This window comes from Maylandia zebra, linkage group LG23 (assembly GCF_041146795.1).
Source record: "Maylandia zebra isolate NMK-2024a linkage group LG23, Mzebra_GT3a, whole genome shotgun sequence".
In the NCBI taxonomy this organism is placed as follows: Eukaryota; Metazoa; Chordata; class Actinopteri; order Cichliformes; family Cichlidae; genus Maylandia; species Maylandia zebra.
This window is the reverse complement of record NC_135188.1, coordinates 33,780,198-33,799,508: the sequence shown is the minus strand read 5'-3', so window position 1 is coordinate 33,799,508 and position 19,311 is coordinate 33,780,198. Positions and strand designations below refer to the sequence as shown.

The 19,311-nt window shown below is 39.7% G+C and overlaps 3 protein-coding genes across 3 annotated transcripts; 1 reads left to right on the top strand and 2 right to left on the bottom strand.

The window, feature by feature from the left end:
* Nucleotides 1–97: 97 nt before the first annotated feature.
* rtraf (RNA transcription, translation and transport factor) lies at nucleotides 98–3,335 on the bottom strand. Its single transcript, XM_004573269.5, has 8 exons — nucleotides 3,160–3,335; nucleotides 2,557–2,681; nucleotides 2,327–2,426; nucleotides 1,509–1,589; nucleotides 1,209–1,297; nucleotides 771–839; nucleotides 587–635; nucleotides 98–436 (listed from the first exon to the last, which is right to left on the bottom strand). Exons 1-8 carry the CDS (start codon nucleotides 3,218–3,220, stop codon nucleotides 282–284), a joined length of 729 nt encoding a protein of 242 aa, XP_004573326.1. The 5' UTR covers nucleotides 3,221–3,335; the 3' UTR covers nucleotides 98–281.
* Nucleotides 3,336–5,455: 2,120 nt separating this feature from the next.
* sap18 (Sin3A-associated protein) lies at nucleotides 5,456–9,415 on the bottom strand. Its single transcript, XM_004573268.4, has 4 exons — nucleotides 9,229–9,415; nucleotides 6,526–6,635; nucleotides 5,841–5,963; nucleotides 5,456–5,733 (listed from the first exon to the last, which is right to left on the bottom strand). Exons 1-4 carry the CDS (start codon nucleotides 9,298–9,300, stop codon nucleotides 5,577–5,579), a joined length of 462 nt encoding a protein of 153 aa, XP_004573325.1. The 5' UTR covers nucleotides 9,301–9,415; the 3' UTR covers nucleotides 5,456–5,576.
* A 4,670-nt stretch (nucleotides 9,416–14,085) lies between these two features.
* LOC101487633 (gap junction beta-2 protein-like) lies at nucleotides 14,086–19,152 on the top strand. Its single transcript, XM_004573267.2, has 7 exons — nucleotides 14,086–14,167; nucleotides 14,286–14,334; nucleotides 14,972–15,143; nucleotides 16,793–16,945; nucleotides 17,184–17,332; nucleotides 17,409–17,615; nucleotides 17,761–19,152. Exons 3-7 carry the CDS (start codon nucleotides 14,973–14,975, stop codon nucleotides 17,846–17,848), a joined length of 768 nt encoding a protein of 255 aa, XP_004573324.1. The 5' UTR covers nucleotides 14,086–14,167; nucleotides 14,286–14,334; nucleotide 14,972; the 3' UTR covers nucleotides 17,849–19,152.
* Nucleotides 19,153–19,311: the final 159 nt, after the last annotated feature.

Sequence of the window (19,311 nt, the reverse complement as noted above, 5' to 3'; positions counted from 1 at the left end):
AACTTTGTTACTGGATAATTAATGGAAACCATTTTTTTTATTATTATTATTTATACATTATTAAGTTTTAAGAACTTATCCAGGCTGTCCACACATGAACACTTGGGTCTTTTATTTATGAGATTCCCAATTTAAACAGTCCGATCTCATGCAACAACGGAAAAAAAAAAAATCAACAAAAATTCTTTGATGTCCTTTAACCAAACAAAAGGTTTTTCCTCTCAAAAATCAAATCAGGTTCAGTCCCTCACTCCCTTTGCGGTCCGTCACCGTCCTCGCTCTCATCTGCCAACCTTGCCCAGCCGGTGGTCTGTCTTGGGGTCGGCTATGATGGCCTGAACAGCTACGATGGCCTCGTTGATCTTGGTTTGCAGCTCCCTCAGCTCCTCAATGTGCAGCAGGCGCAGGATCTGAGCCGCTTCGTTTAGAGTTGCATCTGAGGAGAAAAGACAGAAGTTTTACCAAAAGCTGACCAATACTTTAAGAGAAGCAATTCTTATGAACTGTGGGCAGACCGATCGTCATAGCATTTGCTCATCGGCTTTCAGCCTTTCTGCTGAAAAAATTCTTTAAATAAATAACTCACCTCCAGTGTCAAAACCCAAGATGTGCTTGTCTAAAGCTACTGGAACACCCTGTAGGAAAAAAGAAAATATAGCTGGTTGAGTTTTGTCAGTAACGCCGCTGAAATCATGGCTCTAGACTTGCAGCAGTCTATACACAGACATATGATTTTTGATGCATATTATGCACATGTGTCTTTAGTTTACCTCTCTATTGTTGCTGGCTTTAGCAATGGCTTCTGGAGAAAGTCTCTCTTGGATCAAAATACGAATGGCCTGGCAGTTGCAAAGAAAAACAAGAAAAACTCTTCTTAATGATTTGAGATCATTCTAATACATAAGACTTACATTAAAAAACAAAAAAAACCATTCCCTTAATATGGTTAACAGGATTACTTTCTATTGCGAGTGGCAAGTGAGAGTGCAAAATTTCTATTCTGCATTTTTTGAGTGCCAACTATTATCTCCGTGTTATCAGTCTGACCATTACCCTGCATTAAAAGAACGACTCAGGGCTGCCGGCTCACATGGAAAGCATTAAATCATTTTAAGGGCTTTTATTGTGAAGCAAACGCAAACTTCGCCTTCCTCTGTGCCCAGGTAAGCTTTGCTACAGTATTAAAGAGCCCTTTAGTGCGCTCTCACCTTAAGCATAACCAGGTAGTCGTCATGCCGCTGTATCTTGAGGATGTTGGACAAAGCTGTTACTCCTGCTTTGAAATCTGGAGAATTACCTGAAAAAAACAAAACAAAAAAAAAAAACAAATAAAAAAAAAACAAAAAACACACACACACACACACACACACACACACACACACACACACACACACACACACACACACACACACACACACACACTTTAACTTTTATCCTGCAAAGATTTAAAGGAGGGAAAGAAGAAAGAATGCCAGGACAGAGGAAGCTCAAATCCAAGTTTTACTTACTGTCGAGGTTAACCAGAGGGTCCATGGCTTTATTGCTGTTACTGGAAGCTGCCAGGGGCTGACAGTTTTTGTACTTCTCCACTGTGAAGAGACACACAAAACACGTCACCGATGAACAGACTGACTTGCACTACATTAACAGGGGAGCTCACAGTAACGAGTAGAAGAGTAACAATTTGTTCTTCTTATTCTGCAGTAAAAGTAGACATATGATCTGGCACTTAGCAAAAAGTATTCCTTTTGTAATGTCTCCATCTCCTGGTCATCGGTGGCATTTCAACTAGTGACACAGGCTAACATAACCCTAACCCTAGGGAACTGACTGGCCAGTAGGTGGCAATTTTGTGTACATTATCCCTTAGCCTAACCATAACCTACTAAAAGTCCCATTAGGAGTGTGGCACACAACCGTGTTGATGTGAACCCCCTCTGCAAACCTGTAAATCCAAGTTAACCCTCAGGTTTCCCCAATAAACCTCTGCTCTGTAGCACAGCTCTCTACGTACTGCATTCAATTCAGTTTTATTGATATAGCACCAAATCACAACAACAGACACCTCAAGGCACTTTATATTATAAGGCAAAGACTCTACAATAATACAGAGAGAAAACCCCGACAATCACATGACCAACTTTAAGAGAACACTTGGAAAACAGCAGGAAGGAAAAACTCCCTTACTGTAGCTACTTGCACTTTTGCACTTGATGGTGGTCCCCTCCAGTCTGGTTCTGCCAGGAGTCTTTTTTTTTTCTTTTTTTTTTTTTTTAAGGGATTCTTGCGCTATACAAGTAAATGTGACCCAAATGAAACCCCTTACCATTGTCTCCATATTCATACCGCACAGCAAGGCCCAGTAACCAATCTACAGCCTCCTTCCTCTCATCGACTTCAAATGGACAGTTCACATCCTGTAGGTACTGCACACAGATAAAGAAAACTCAAACACAACTCACCGTGCTCCTCATATTATATCAGAAATGCAGTGTTATGTTAGTAATACCCATTAATAACAGCAGTGATTACTTTCAGATGATCCAGCAGTCTTACCTTTTGGTAGGCTTTGGGCCACTCTGAGCTGGGGATGTTTCTCAGGTTGCCTCGGTCTTCGATTTTATAATGTCGAATCTTCTGGTCCTCCAGCCACACAATGCAGTTCCTAAACTGTGTCTCATCTGAGAAGAAATTAGACAATACCGATAACAACACATCAGCAGCTACACATGGCAAGTAAGTGAAGGAGTGAATAAATAAAACTGAGGTTCCAAGACCATATCTGCTGAATCACTCACTACAGGACGCAAACAATTTACTTTGGCACCAGGGAGTAGCCAGCGTTTGAACTTACTGGTATGACTGTGCTAAACTGGTATCTGCAGCCTACCTACTAATGAAGCCCGAGTGTGTGTTTATTGCGTGTAAAATGCAAACAACCTATAGTCAAAACTAGTTAAAATTATTAAAAGTGTCGAGCATAAGCACCTTGTACATTGCTTTTTTTCATAAATATACACGTTTGTCTCATACTGAACATACATGTTCTACGTTATTAATCTGGCAGCTCTCTGTCTCCATACAGACAAGACACGTTAGCCGGCTCCACGTTCAACTCAACTGACCAACCGAACTGCTCTTTCATAAGTTTATTCTTACCTGTGCAGTCAAAGCCGTCGGGGTTGTGATAATCCAGAGCGCCCAGTTTTCTCCGAAACATTTCACCCCGTGTTTAATACGGAAACCAAATAGTTTCTTTAGCTAACAGTCGCTTGGATTTTCTGCTAGCCTTCAGTATGTAGCTTCGCGCATGCGCTGACGGAGAGCGTACAACTTCCTCTTATAGGTATCAAAATAAAACTTTTCCCACACTGACTACCGCCGTTAGACATTAACAAGAGTAAAATTGCAGGTGCAAGTGTTGCATTTTGAGGGGAAATTTATTTTGAGCGAAGAAAAGCTAAATTTGAGTGAACAAAATTCATTGCTGTGTGCAAAAAAATGTATTTCAGTGTTTACTATTATCCACACACACACACAGCCCCCTCTCACTCAGTTTTTGCATTTGCGCTGGCTTGCAATGTGTTGCTTGTGCTCTCAACATTTCTGCCCGTGCACATTCAACTCTTTCTGTACACCATTATAGTTGTGCCACAAAACCAGCCAATCACAGACTTGGATGCAAAAAAATCTGATTGGCTGTTTTGGTCTATAAGGCTGAACTGACAAAAAAATCTGCCGACTACACCACCAGGTATTATAGGAAAAACCATAAAGCCTTTGAATTAAAACAAACGCTGTTGTGAAAGTGATGTACACTGTCTTGTTGGTATATATGTATGATTTGTATCACCTTCATGTTTCCCTCTCACCACATATCCAAACCGATATCATGACCAGCAGTTTTTACAGCTGTGGCTCCAGCAAACATCAGCTGATACTAGAAAGTAATATTAAATAAATTCTAACAACAGCTTATAAAGCTTGCTGCTGTTGTTTAAAAAAAAAAAAAATCAATAAGGCTCTGACTTGTATTATGAGTCTGTGGTCTGGGAGAGAGTCCTGTAACTCTCTGTCTGCAAAATACAGTAAATAATGACCACTGTTGGGCAATTAATTATATAGTTACTTCTTCAAAAAAGTAACTGAGCTATGCAAACAACAAATTTTTTGCAGCTGTTTACCTAAAAATGCAGCCAAGGCTTTTTTTAAAATAAGCATTTCAAACTATTTACAGAACAATCAGGTGTTCTGCATCAAATTTGATGCCACAGAAATTATTTGTGCCACTCCAAAAAATAATTTCTGTCCACTATGAGATAAAGGAGAACAACAGCCTGATACCTGCAGGCCTGACAGCAGGAGATGTATCACTGCCATAACATTAAGTAGTCGCCTCATTGTTCTGACACACACAACAAAACTATTGACTACACTACACACTAACTACACAAAACTTGCGCTAAACGTCGCAAATCTCTCACATCTCAAAACACCGCCGTCACTCCTAAAACTTCCCCCTTCCTAAACAACTAAATGCCATATCATTTTTTGATTGGTCGACATGGTACTTTTTTCGTTTTTGGTTTTGCTCACAGGTAGAGAGTGCTTTCGAGCGTTTCTTCCCGCAGTAAATATAAACAACGATAGTATTCAGGAAGAAAACCAAACATTGCATATATTTTTATCATAACTCTGGTTTTACGTGGCCTATCAACACAATTTAAAAACTGGTATAAAGTCCACACTTTTTCCGTCAATTGTTCCGTCTGTCCTGCTCACATCTCCAATGGTTGTGTCGGCACATAAGGACGCTGTTATAACCTGTCAACGACGTTGATTAGCTGCGTATATACGAATGTGAATCGCATTATTGGCTGGACTATGGGATAAGGTAGCATCGTTCTAATCCCATACGGGAGCAGACAGTCACTTACTAACACTGCAAAACAGAATTGTTAAAGTTTTAATTTCAATTTCAATTCAGGTTAGATTTTTTTTCTGTGCCAGCAGTGCGCAATTGTGCACGCGCGCAGTTTAGAGGGAACATTGATGGCAACCATGTTTTTCTCATTGATCTTTAACTATAGATTTGCATTCAAAAGAAAAGAACATTTTGATCAAGCTGTTCTTGCCTTACATGTAGCTTGGACTCATTTGACATTGGTGATTTGTGGGTACTGTGAATATTGAATATTAACTTTTTTTTTTTCACTTAATTTGTAATATTTATTCATGTTTTTAATTAAAATGCAATTCAGTTAATTTTAATATTATAGCTTACAAATACAAAGGTAGCGAAATAATGTGCATTCAGTAAATGGCTACATTTCCAATCCTGGAAATTAATACAGCATTCAAGGAAGAGGCGAGCTCCCTGCTTCACTTCTGTTTCTTTGCTAGTTTAACAAGTTCAATAATCACCTCACAGTGACACAGAAAAAACTATTCAGACTTTGGAAAAAAAGGGACAATTTTATTACAGATCACATTCTAAAAAAAACTGAGTCAAAATCATCCCAAGATGATGAAAATAAGACAAAATACAGAAGGTGTAGGTTTGTGCATGTGTATTTTCAGAATGGCCTCATGCGTGTGCCAAGGGGCGGTGCTCTGTTGGGTGGTGTGATGGCTATATCCAGATAGTCTCCAATCTGGAAGCGCTGAGACTGCAGTGTCATTGAGTCATCTGCACCTTTTCTGCCAGACACAGTACTGCCAATCTCTTTCAACCTGAAGGAGGTGGGAGAAGAGAGGTTATTAAAGATGCAATATACATAGATCACCACATTCTTTAGCTGCGTGAATCCAAAGAGCGCAGTCTTTGGTGTGATACTCACTTGTACATCTTCCCTCTGGGATCAGGGTAGACAATGGCAAAGCTAAAGTAGGTGCCCTTTTTCCTGGCCTCTGGATATACCTCCTTCACCAAGCTGGTCAACTCTTTTAGTGTAGCATCCATCCTGAAACACATAAACACAATCAGAGACCAGCTCCAGTGTCCTTATTCAAAAAGAAAACCAACCGAAAAACGACACCCTTAGCTCCTTAACTTTTTCACAATATTGTTTTTGTCTGTGGGAAAAATCCACCGTATATGAAAAGAGAGCCAGAGACAGGTGGGATATGACACAGAGAAAACAAACTGGACGACTCATGCGAACTATAGCTCTAACTTAAAAAATTAAAGGGCCTGCAAATGTTTTTATTTAGTCCTCTTTAAACTATTTAGCCGATGTGCTCCCAATTATGTTAACCATGACTGCCAAATCAATCAACGTCCTCTGTCACCACAGCAACAATGCTATCACTGATCAGCGATGCTACAGGGAGATGGCCAGGAGCACTGATTTGAGAAAATTATCCAACCCCGAGAGCATTATAACACTATGTTTCTGTTGTTTTACAAACTCAGCTTAAAACACTGGCAAATCCTTGACTCCGGCCAAAACACCCACACTCACAAAAAAACCAACCAACCACCCAAACAAAAAACAAAAACCAGTGACACATCTGTGATCTTACCAAGTGTATATCTGCAGTTCGCTGGAAGGAACATTTCCTCGAGCAAATTCATCGACTCTGTGGTGTCTCCCACTGTTGGTGGTGAAGACTCGCAGCAGAAGGGGGCAGGTCTGCAGCAAAGAAACATAATAATAATATTACTGAACAAATTCAGTTTACAATGGAAGAAACACAATGAAAACATTTGATTCATAAGAGATATAAAAAAAATATTGATTTCAAATAATTCAGGTGTGTATTCTCTGTTATTTTTTAAATGACTACTAAGAAACCCTGCACAAAATAACAGAACCTGATACTAGAGCAGGGCGATATGACCAAAAATATTTATCACGATATATATTTGAAAATTTGCGATAACGATATAACTGACGATATAATTGACATTAGACAAAATACTTTATGACTCCACAACTTCATTAGTGCACCCCCCCCCCAAAAAAAAAACATCAATATATTTTCACTTAAACAAGCAGCTGTTTTTATGTGCATTAAAAGTTATATAAAAATGTAACAGTGCAAATTCCTTGCTGACAGTTTAACCAAAAGGCATTTCCAGTGGAAATTGGCCGACAGATCCTCAGCATAACCATGTATAATATCTACAAAACTTAAAAAGAGGTTATACACACACAATACGGTAATATTATGTTGAAGCACAGTACGTATCACTCCTCGAGGCGCCTGCCTACGATAACCGTAATGCTCCGACAATCCATCAAGCGGTGCGGGTTCGTAGCTTAGCAAAGTCGTACTAAAACATTTGACAGATTTTCGAGCGCCGTGTACCACAGAAAATCGTTTCGAGGTCAGTAAACACAACCAGAATTCATACATAAGGCACTCGGGATTATAAGGGGCACGGTCGATTTTTCAGAAAATCAAAGGACTGATTTTAAGTGTGCCGCAAAAACACGGTTCATCCGTTTCATTCAACGATCCGCTTTCGCCCTACTCATTCTTATTTTTTACTTTGTCAGAGCACTAAACACTCCAGAGACTGCAGCTGAAAGAACAAGGTACAAATTGTTTTACAGTTGTAATGCACTAGCATGGCCAAGGCAGCTCCTTTCATGTGAGCATAATGTAGTCTGACTGGAAAAATCTGGGTTTACTTTCCAGTTGACAGAAAGACTGTATAAACTCTCACTACCAATGTCACAGTAAGTGAAGCCAGTTAATGGAAATGTGGTCAAAATTATTTTACGGCAAGATTAAATTAAGTGAAAGTTTTGTTTGCTTTGACTTCCATCTCATTATTCTGCATTGAAAGATGTAAGATCTACTTCCCAATCTCAATCAAGAAAGCAAGCAAAGGGAATCTATGGTGATCGCCTCGATCACCATAGATTCCCTTTGCTTGCCTCACAGGCTTATTTACAATTCAATCACAGTAGTAAGATCAATGCGTTTTCATTTTGTCTGGTGCAAACAAACTGTTCTAAAAATATGTAAGAGACGCATTAGAGTAGGGCTGGGCCATATCATACCGTTCACGGTAATACGGGTATAATGTTGGGCAACGATAAGAAAATGAAATATGGTGATAGAATTTGGGTCGTACGCAGGAGCCTCGCGGAGTAATATGTACTGTGCTTCAACATAATATTACCGTATTGTGTGTGTATAAGCTCTTTTTAAGTTATGTAGATATTACACATGGTTATGCTGAGGATCTGTCGGCCAATTTCCACTGGAAATACCTTTTGGTTAAACTGCCAGCAAGGAATTTGCACTGTTACATTTTTATATAACTTTTAATGCACATTAATAAAAAATAAAAATAAAACAAACCCAGCTGCTTATTTAAGTGAAAATACATTGATTTTTTTTGTTTTGCACTAATAAAGTTGTAAAGTATTTTGTCTCGTGTCAATTATATCATCAGTTATATTGTTATCGCAAATTTTCAAATGTATATCGTGATAAATACTTTTGGTCATATCGCCCTGCTCTACATTAGAGCCTTCACATTTTACTGACCGATTTATTTTACGCACTTCACAATGTTTCCCTTATTGCTAATTTCTGAACTTTTGCGTACAAATCTAACTTTAAACTGCAGCGCTATTTTATTTGTTTACTCAAAATGCCACAAAAGTAAACTCATAGTAAGACATCACTGAAGTTCTTTAACGCTAAATCTAACAGGACAACTGAGCTAAATTAAGTGATAAATGCTTTTTCTTGCAATTGCCTACAGGCACATTTCAAAACGCCAGGATTTCGATAAAGACCTTAAAGGTATTCTAGCTTTAAAAAAGGAAAGAAATGCCTCGTGCTTTTGCCAGCTGTGAATTACGATTCAATAACAGCTTTGCTTTTTTAATTTAATTTAATTTTTTTTCTTACTATTTTACGACGTAAACACTAAGCAAACAGTTACTAATCAGCTGCAAAATTATATTAGGTTATATGCAACGAAAAAAACTGCATAAATCATATGCAACAGTGCCGCTGGATGCTATCGAACTGATTATTAGCTAACTAGCACACTTTGTATCCAAACTGGCGACTCTCTGAGCATTAACGCTGCATATCCTGAAAACAAAGCGCAAATGCAGCTTTATCTATTCTTACCCCTAAAACTGCGACAGTTCTGAGCAAACATCAGGCAGTCTGCATCAAACTGACCAGTTAGCTTTCAGGGCTAACTCAGAGCTAATAACAAAAACAGCACGCGAATCAAAATCCGCTGGTTACCTTTTCCCTGTCAATTGGCTTCTCTGGTTCTTTCTTTATTTCCTCCTGTGTGATCCGCGATTCAAGTGCCATTGCTACTTTTTAAATAATTTACTGCTTCAGTTAGGTGACTTGTGCCTCCGTGTTGGATATTTCAGCCAGGCTGCAGCCAAAAATGAGGCGGATAGCATGTAGTTTCCGTTTCCCGTGTGCTTTCGTCCACCGCAGAATAAGTTACTGCCACCTTCTGGTCAGGGACGGCTCCAGATTTTCTTTCACAGGGGCGGCTGTATGGAGGGCCATTAAAAATATTGGGGTGGCACACCAAAAAGAGAATTAGCGGTTTTATTATGTTGTTGTCAAATATAAGTTATATAAGAGAGAAAGAAAAGAATTATATGCCTTGTTAATTTCCTGCTATTAAAGTTAATATCACTGAAAATAGGTACATATGAAAGCAAATAAGATTTTGAAATCTGAATTCGCTCTCTCAGTATGGAGTGGGGGTGGCCAGTGCACCCCTGTCTGAAACACCTGTAGTAGCCTTTCAGATGATGTTACTGAAGGGGGGGTAAATGCTCATCCTGCAGCACTTGTACAGACTTCCACAGAGTGGCTGATCTGAGATCAGGCAGCCAAGTCCACCTACAGATGTGAAACCTGCTATTCAGTCACATGCTGCTCTCCCCCTCACTCATTACATGGTGTGAGGGTGAGCGTGTGTAGATTTCTGGGTAACATATATGTGAGCGTTGTACAGTGCGTCTTTGTACAGTATGTATGTGTGTGTGTTTGTGCAGTGTGTGTATCCTAACAGTGCCTCTCTCTGTTCTCCTGCAGTTGTGGCTGATCAGGAGCTACTCTAACAATCAGCTCTATTTTACCTCTCTCTTTTTCTTTCCACCCATTCACTGTGTGTGTGTGCGTGTCTTTGAGCCCCCCCACCATCACCACTGCATCACCACCTCCTCTCATCAGAATGGGCAGCCAATCTGCCAGCTTTCACCCCTCTGTTTTCACCCTGTGCTGACTGAGAGATCAAACAGTGGCTCTTTGAGTCGGGCCCTGACACTGATACTCATTCATTGATATGCATCAAGAATAAGTGGCGCTGTTATTCCCCTAATGACTCCATTACAATCACTAACGCCCTCTCTGTCTCAGCTCATGTCTCCTCATCATGCTGGGTCATGTTACGTGTAGTTATGCACATGAGATTCCAGCCAGGACGTCTGCAATTCTGCACGGGGACGCTTCTGCTTCATTCGTCAACTTTTAACAAGCTGGCAGCTTTTTGTTTGCAAAATATTTGTTTCACAGTTTATATCCGCACCACTCAAACTGCAGCACAGAATGCAGAACTAGTTAGAGCTTCCTCAATAGTCTTCATTTCTGAGCATCCTTATTGTAAACTGAGGAAGTTGTGCTTTATCCTTCCACACGTTGACAAACAGTGGGAAAGGCTCATCGGTCACAGCCATCAGCAACACACAGAGCTGCTCTGTCCTGCAGGGTGACTGTTGCCAAGTCCTGGTTTGGACCTGAAAAATCATCTGACTCTACCTGTTTCAGCTTACAGCCACAAACAGATCGCGCGCACACATTAAACCCCAGCGCAGCTTTGCTTCTTTCTGCTCTCTGACTTCCACACTGCAGAGGAGGTGCAGTGGATGGTCATCCAAACCAAGTTTATTTAGTTGGGAAAATCCAGTATGTCAAAGAAAAGGCAACATGACTAGTCCCACTCATCTTGCACATGAAACTGAGCTCTTTTCTAAAGAGCACTAACCAGCCTGTGAAACATTAAAAAGTGGAAAATTTCTATGAAACTTTACTGGAAGCAAACCTTTCTTGCATTCCCTTTGTTCTTTTACTTCCTGCCAAGGTTATCTTTTTTTCCCTCTTTAGCAATTGCCTGCTCTGTGTTAGGGTACCTGGGTCGTTGACCCAGTGGTTTCAGTTTTGTACCTTTTATTTGTGTTCTCATCTTAGTTTATTATTGTGAAGGTCTTGGTTTCTGTTTTGCATTTCTATTTTCCCAAGTTCTTCTTGGTGTGTGATTATGTAGTTCTTAAGTTTTGGTTTCCATACTCCCTCTATTCTGTGTCCAGTCAGTCCATGTCTCTGTTCCCTCTGTTGCAGTGCCTGCTTGTGAGTCTGTGTCTGTAAGTTCAGTCTGTAGTTCCTGTTTTACTTTGAAAGTCTGTCTCATGTTATCTGGTTTTGCTTCCTTTGTCTTGTCAGCCCAGATTTGCCTCAGCTGTGTTTCCCTACTGTCTCTCATTCCCTGATTGTTCCCTCTGTGTATTTAAGCCCTGTGTTTTCATCTGTCTGTGTCGTGATCCACCCTCATTCAAGCTGTGTGTTTTGGCTGCGTGCTTGAGTGTTTGTATTTTGAAGTTTGTTACTTTTGAGTTCGGCATTAAAGCTGTTTTTTTGAGTTCATGTTTTGTCTCTGGAGTCTGCACTGTAGGTCCTCCATTTCACCACTCCTGCCTGCACACGACGCCCTGTCCTTATTAGTCGTGATCAATAATTGGTGTTTCATCTCATTACTACTTTGAATTTATATTCCTGAATAAATTTTGATAAAACTTTGTAGAGGTGTAGAGTGAGGTCATGTGAACAGTCCATTATAAGTTGATTTACATCCATCGAGGACTTCAAGGTCAACTTAATGGTTACTGGTGGAAAATGGACGAAAACCTTATAACTTGAAACTATGAATCTCACAAGTTTTGATGTGTATTATCAACATACAGAAAGCACTGAATAAAAATACATTTGGCCTCTGACCTCTGCTTCAAGATCAGTAGTTTGATCTGAAGGTCAAAGTAATAATAATTCTAGACAAGGCTATTTAAAGCTATGTTTTTTATTGCCATTGTTTGTATTATATGTATATTGACATAAAGGGAGTGATATACGGGGATTCTAGCTATCACCTTTCTTTGGATCTCTGACCTCTTCTTGAGGTCAAATAAGATCAAAATTTAATAAAATGCCTTTTATCCTTAAAATCATGCTTAAAAATCTTTGTCTTTGTCATGTACAGGGTGGGCCATTTATATGGATACACCGTAATAACATGGGAATGGTTGGTGATATTAAAGTCCTGTTTGTGGCACATTAGCATATGTGAGGGGGTAAACTCCTCAAGATGGGTGGTGACCATGGTGGCCATTTAGAAGTCGGCCATCTTGGATACAACTTTTGTTTTTTCAATAGGAAGAGGACCATGTGACACATCAAACTTATTGGGTAATGTCACAAGAAAAACAATGGTGTGCTTGGTTTCAATGTAACTTTATTCTTTCATGAGTTATTTAAAAGTTTCTGATCACTTATAAAATGTGTTCAATGTGCTGCCCATTGTGTTGGATTGTCAATGCAACCCTCTTCTCCCACTCTTCACACACTGATAGCAACACCGCAGGAGAAATGCCAGCTCAGGCATCCAGTATCCGTAGTTTCAGGTGCTGCACATCTCGTATCTTCACACCATAGACAATTGCCTTCAGATAAAAGTCTAAGGGGATCAGATCGGGAGACCTTGGGGGCCGTTCAACTGGCCCACGACGACCAATCCACTTTCCAGGAAACTGTTCATCTAGGAATGCTCGGACCTGGCACCCATAATGTGGTGGTGCACCATCTTGCTGGAAAAACTCAGGGAACGTGCCAGCTTCAGTGCATAAAGAGGGAAACACATCATCATGTAGCAATTTCAAATATCCAGTGGCCTTGAGGTTTCCACTGATGAAGAATGGACCCACTATCGTTGTACCCCATATACCACACCAAACCATCACTTTTGTTGTTCCAACAGTCTTGGAGGGATCCATCCAATGTGGGTTAGTGTCAGACCAATAGCGGTGGTTTTGTTTGTTAACTTCACCATTCACATAAAAGTTTGCCTCATCACTGAACAAAATCTTCAGCATGAACTGAGGGTCTTGCTGAATGAAGCTAGGACAGCCACTGATGTTTCTTCATTAGTGACAGTTTTCTTGTGTCCATATTTTGGCAAATCCAACACTGAACCAGTTTCACGAAAGCATGGGAGATGGGTGGTCTCGTAGGGTGTCTTGCACTGAAATCTGCTGCAATGACCCGGTTACTGCGTTCACCAGATATCAACACAATTTAGATCCGCTCCACACGTGTTAACCTCTTCGACATGTCAATGGCTGTGAACAAAGAGAAACTTGTAAATAACTCATGAAAGAATAAAGTTACGTTGAAACCAAGCACACCATTGTTTTTCTTGTGACATTACCCATAAGTTTGATGTGTCACATGGCCCTCTTCCTATTGAAAAAAACAAAAGTTGTATCCAAGATGGCCGACTTCTAAATGGCCACCATGGTCACCACCCATCTTGAGGAGTTTGCCCCCCTCACATATACTAATGTGCCACAAACAGGACTTTAATATCACCAACCATTCCCATGTTATTATGGTGTATCCATATAAATGGCCCACCCTGTAAATTACAATAACAGGCTATGATCAGTTAAATATGTAACAATATGAATATCCTTGCACAATAAGGTTTTTGTTGAAAACAATATAAGGTTGTGATCAAAAACATTTTAAATTTGACATTGATTCCTAAACAAAAAAACTGATTTTACTAAGTAATGAAATTAATGCGTTATATCCACATAAAAATATTTCAAAATTATGTCAAGCCTTTTAAAATGGGTTTTAACAGAGCAAATAACAAAACTCTCAGAGTGCTTCTTGTCACAATCCAGAGTTTTTCTTGTTGCTACATTTCTGCTAAAAATATTATCTGTATTTCTCCTCTCTGTTATCTCTTCCTCCTAAAATGCACAATCTGCGCTGTGTTGTTTTATTTTGAAAGTCATCACAGGAAGCTATCAGACATCATCCTGTCTCACTTCACACTGAGAGGCACATCTTTGATTTCATGCAAAGAAAGCAGGAGCTGCAGGTTTGTGTTTTAGTTTCTTAGACTGAGATTTTCTTTTAAATGTGACTGATGCAACAACAGGCTGTGTGTGTGTGTGTGTGTGTGTGTGTGTGTGTGCACGCGCTTTCATACTGAAAAGGATCATGTGGAATACTTTCATGGAGACATCCTGACACTGAAGACACAAGGTAAGAAAACAACAAAGACAAAACAAAAGTTAATCTTAATTCATTTTGGTAAAAGTTGCTTCCAGTTTTTATCAGAATTTCTGTTTTTACTTTACGACAAAACATCTCCAGCTAGAAACAAACCTCTAAATAAGCATGACATGTGAAGTATATCCCAGGTTCTTTCAGTGCAAGTACACATCATCTAAAAAATATGAATGAACCAATCAGTGACCGAGTGTGAACAGTGAAGCTCAGTGAGAACCGCAGCAGTGTGCTTGTACAGTGTGTTTCAGTGTGCTTTTAGATGAGTGGGCTCGGTTCAGTACAGTCCACAGTGGGCAGAGAGGTTCATCAGTTCACATGAATGCTGGCAGTGGACCTTCTCCCCTCCTCCTCTCACTTTCATTCCTTTTCATCCCGTCCTCTTTCAAACTCGTCTTTTGTTCAGCGACGGTCTCTGCTTTCATCGTTTGCCACTGACTTCCTTGTAAATCTGAAATCTGAAATCGGTGTCCATGTGTCAGACGTGTAGAGGCTGTAAAAGTAGCAGATAAACACGACCGTGTAATGACAAGAAATGCAAACGAGTATGCTGATGAATCCCTGTTCTGTAGTGCAAGCATTCCCATTCCCTTGTCACTGTCCTTTCCCCCAGGATGTCTTGGCCCGCTCTGTACACTCAGTTGGTCGGGGCGAACCGTCATGCCACCAGCCTGGGTAAAATCTGGCTCTCTGTGCTTTTTATTTTCCGGGTCATGGTGCTGGTTGTTGCCGCGGAGAGCGTCTGGGGGGACGAGCAGTCTGACTTCACCTGTAACACATTGCAGGTAGGACGTGTCCATTTTTACATCCGATCCACACATGGGATGTAAGTTATAATGACACTTATTTGTTAAAATAAGATTTGGGTTTTATTGTCTGAGCTTGAATTCTGCAGCTCAAAGAATCATTCTCTCACCCCTAGTTCTCGAAGAATACAGAATCTACTCTTCTCACTGGTTTTAATAGATGGCTTCTCTCCACTGGTTTCCTGTCTAAGAACTGACTTCAAAGTTATACTGTAAAGTTTTATACTACATAAAGTATTAATAATCTAAAAAGTAGTCACTATCTATCACCACTTAATATTTTTATTGTGCTTTTATTGTGTCGGGCGCCACTCCTGTCAGCCAGGAAACGGAGACTCTGTGACAAGTTTAAACGACAGCTGAGTGATGGCATGGACCGCAGTATCAGAGGAGTGTTTCGAGCTCTTTGTTGAATTGGTGCCACGAAGAATTAAGACAGTTCTGAAGGCAAAAACAGGTTCATCCCTAACCCTAACCCTAACCCTGTTTCCGGTGTCCTATTCGCGCCTTGTTTACGGTCCAAAACAAGTTAAGCAAGTGAATGAATCAAGCGGCGATTTACATTTCTCTAGATGTCTTGGGCATTTACCCAATATATCTGTAAATGATGTTCATCGACTTGTTGATATTTTTCCCCCGCGCCTCAGAGCAAAAGAGAAAAGGGATTCAAATGTTATATTTCTCAGCTGTCCCTCGTTTATCGTGGGTGTTATGTTCTAAAAAATAACCGGCGATAGGTGAAATCAAGTAGCCAATTTTATGTTTTGAAGGTGCAAAACGTTTTGTGGACATTGTTGACATACAGTTCTGCACTTCAGAGTCACACTGCTAGCGATCGATGCAGCGATTCTGTACTGTACAGGAGAGACGTCACGGAGGAGATTGTCTGCAGCGATCAGGACGCAGGACACAATGTGATGTAAAAATAAGCATGCAAACTTGCACTAAAAAATCCGCGAAACAGCGAGGTGAAAGGTGAACGGGGTTATTAGCGAGGGACCACTGTAATTGTGAAGGTAAGTCACAACATACCCATCGTAAATACTAATGTATAGAAACCCTTACCAGCAATCGTTCATTTTTTGTGTGGCTTTTTTTCACGGTTTGTTGACATGCTGTGTAGGTGTGTACTTGACTAGCTGATATCGACATAACAGGGAAACATCTGGTTTGACTATTCTTCACCTGTAGTTTGAATGCTGAACATTTGCCTGTTTAAATCATAATAACTGTCACTATACAGAGATGTGCTTCTGAATGTGGACGATGTGTCTTCTGCATGCAGTAATGCAGTTCTGCTTGTGTTGAGTGATGTAAACAACTGATCGATCTAAACTCTTTAAACGTCAAAATTGATCATTAGATTTTTTATGACACAACAGTGGTGAGTGTTCCCACCTTCTGCTCTTTGTAACTTAACGCGATCTTTCCGTTTTCGAGTTTTGGACATGATTTTGGAGTATATCTTCGCAGTAGCGATTGACCGCAAAGTAAAGCTACCGGAAATGTACAACCCCACATCCGGTCTCAAACCAGGAAGTTAGCATTTTCTCGTACACAGGGTCTAGTAACTATACACTGATGTTGTCATAATTGTGACGATCATGGTTGGTTTGTTTTTCCCTCAGCCTGGCTGTGAAAACGTCTGCTATGATCAGTTCTTTCCTGTGTCCCACATCCGTCTCTGGTGTCTTCAGCTTGTCTTTGTCTCCACGCCAACACTCCTGGTTGCCATGTATGTGGCCTATCGTAACCACAGAGATAAGAGGAAGCTCCTTCAGGTGTGTGCATTGTTTTATTATGATTACGGCAAAGTCATCGTGATGACAGACAAAATGATGATGTCATTTGGGGCAGCTGTGACAGAGACCTAATTTGCCCCCAATGCATCAATCAGTGTGTGTAAGTTAATATTAGATAAAAAGGCACTTAGGCATGTATGAATGTGTGTGTTTGGGTGAATGAGACTTGTAGTAGAAAGCTCTTTGAGTGCTCAAATGATCTCATCCTGTGTGACAGAGTCCTGGTAGAGCTGGGTTTCTCAGTGCAAAGGGCCAAGATGAGGAGTTAGAGACTCTGAAAAAGCGGAGGCTCCCAATAGCTGGTGCCCTCTGGTGGACATATGCCTGCAGCCTGGTGTTCAGGCTGCTGTTTGAAGCAGGATTCATGTAAGATCAGTGCTTCCTTTTTCCGTCAGTCTCACATGGCTGTTTTGGTTTGATGGTACGATATCTGTGTCTCCAGGTATGCTCTGTATGTGGTGTACGATGGTTTCCAGATGCCACGGCTGGTGCAATGTGATCAATGGCCATGTCCTAACCTGGTGGACTGCTTCATCTCACGTCCAACTGAGAAAACCATCTTCACTGTTTTCATGGCCACTACCTCATCTATCTGCATGGTCCTTAACATGGCTGAACTTGTATATCTTGTCATCAAGGCTGTCTCTAGGTAATAGTATTAATCAGACAGTCAGGTGATTAATCAGCTGATTGACGCAATTCTTTTGTGCATTATTTTTGTTTTTAAGTTTTAAGCTGTGCATTCCATATGCACTTCTTTATATTATATATCATTTATTTATTTTTTCTTGTAGGGGTCTCTGTGATCAGAAGGAGAGGAAATTAGGCAGCAGAGAGAAGATGCGGATCAGGACTAACCAGAAGTCACTTGTTTCAACCTGATTTTGAAATGTAGCTAGAAGACGGAGGGTGGAGAAGAAACTGATAAAAACATTGTCATTTTAGAGATATAATGCATGTGTGAGAATCATAAATGTAAATACAACTCACAAATTGGACATTTTCAATGATAATCTATAGAAAATCAAGGGGTGGAGAGGATGTTAGCATCTTAAAACTATACTTTCATGTTAAATGAGGTTGTATGTAGATAAGCTGTTTAACAAATAAAAATATAAATACATCATGTGCATTTAACTACATGTGTTTAATGTTGAAGTCATTTTAAATACTTTTTATTCTGTTCAATGTCCAGAATCATGTTCTATAAATTGTTTGTAGAAAGAAAAAAATGGGGACAGCTACAATTTCCTATGAGTACAAAGCAAGCAGACCACAAGAAGGCAGTAATGTAAAGCAGCAGTCCCCAACCCCTGGGCCTTGTCCTGATTGAAAGGTCCTGATGAAAAGCCACTGATGTACAAATATTTACAAAAAGTTGTATTTTTCATAATAATTAATTGAATGCAAAAAGTCTCCAGATAACATTTAATCTTCTTTTCATTTGACTGGTTATGTAGTTTATTCTTATGATATTTATGATGTTTGTTTTTAAAGGAATGAAAAAGACAAACCCATGAATTCTTTTGTTCTGTAATGAGATACTGTACTCTGCTGACCCCTGCTGGTGAGCAAACAGGTCTGCAACAATTCCTTCCCCTACCCAGAGGGACTTTTTTTGGGTGACACAAAACTAAGTGATAACATAGGTGAATAGATGGTGTCACCCCATTCTTTGTAGTTGTTAAGAAGCAACAACAAAAAACTTGTTTTCTTTTACAGAAAAAGAAAAAACTTTGCAACATTTTGGAGTGAAAAAAGGTTTTTAAAAAAGATACAGTGACATTTATAATTTATTTGTCTCTGCCTGCATTCCTAAGACTGTGGATGTTATTTATCACTCTACTTTTCACATTTATTGCAGTCAACATTTATACTATGAATCACTTAATCTCACATGAATACTGAGGTAGTCTTTTCTGTTTAAAAGATGTGAAAATGGGCTATATGTCAGTGTTTAATTATAAGGCTGTCATTGGGTGGATAGAATTCATTTTATTGTACACTGGCGCTCTGGGCCATATTAAGCTTGGCCACACGGCTGACTATTGCTGCAAGATTTTCATGTCTGTACTAAGCTTGGGATAACTGATTTTAGTTTCTGTGTTTTCTGCTTCTTATATTTTGTCTTTACATTTGTATTTTGTTGTGTTTAATTTCTGTTATCCTGTATCTTTTATTATTAAAACTTGATGGTGTTTAATGCGTCTATTCTTTTAAATTTCATTTAAAATATCATCTTTGTAACTGAATGTAATTTACTTGTAACTAAATGTCATGTATGTAACACTCATGTAATGTAACACTTTAACATGTAAATTCCTTTTGGGGGCTAAAAACTGTTG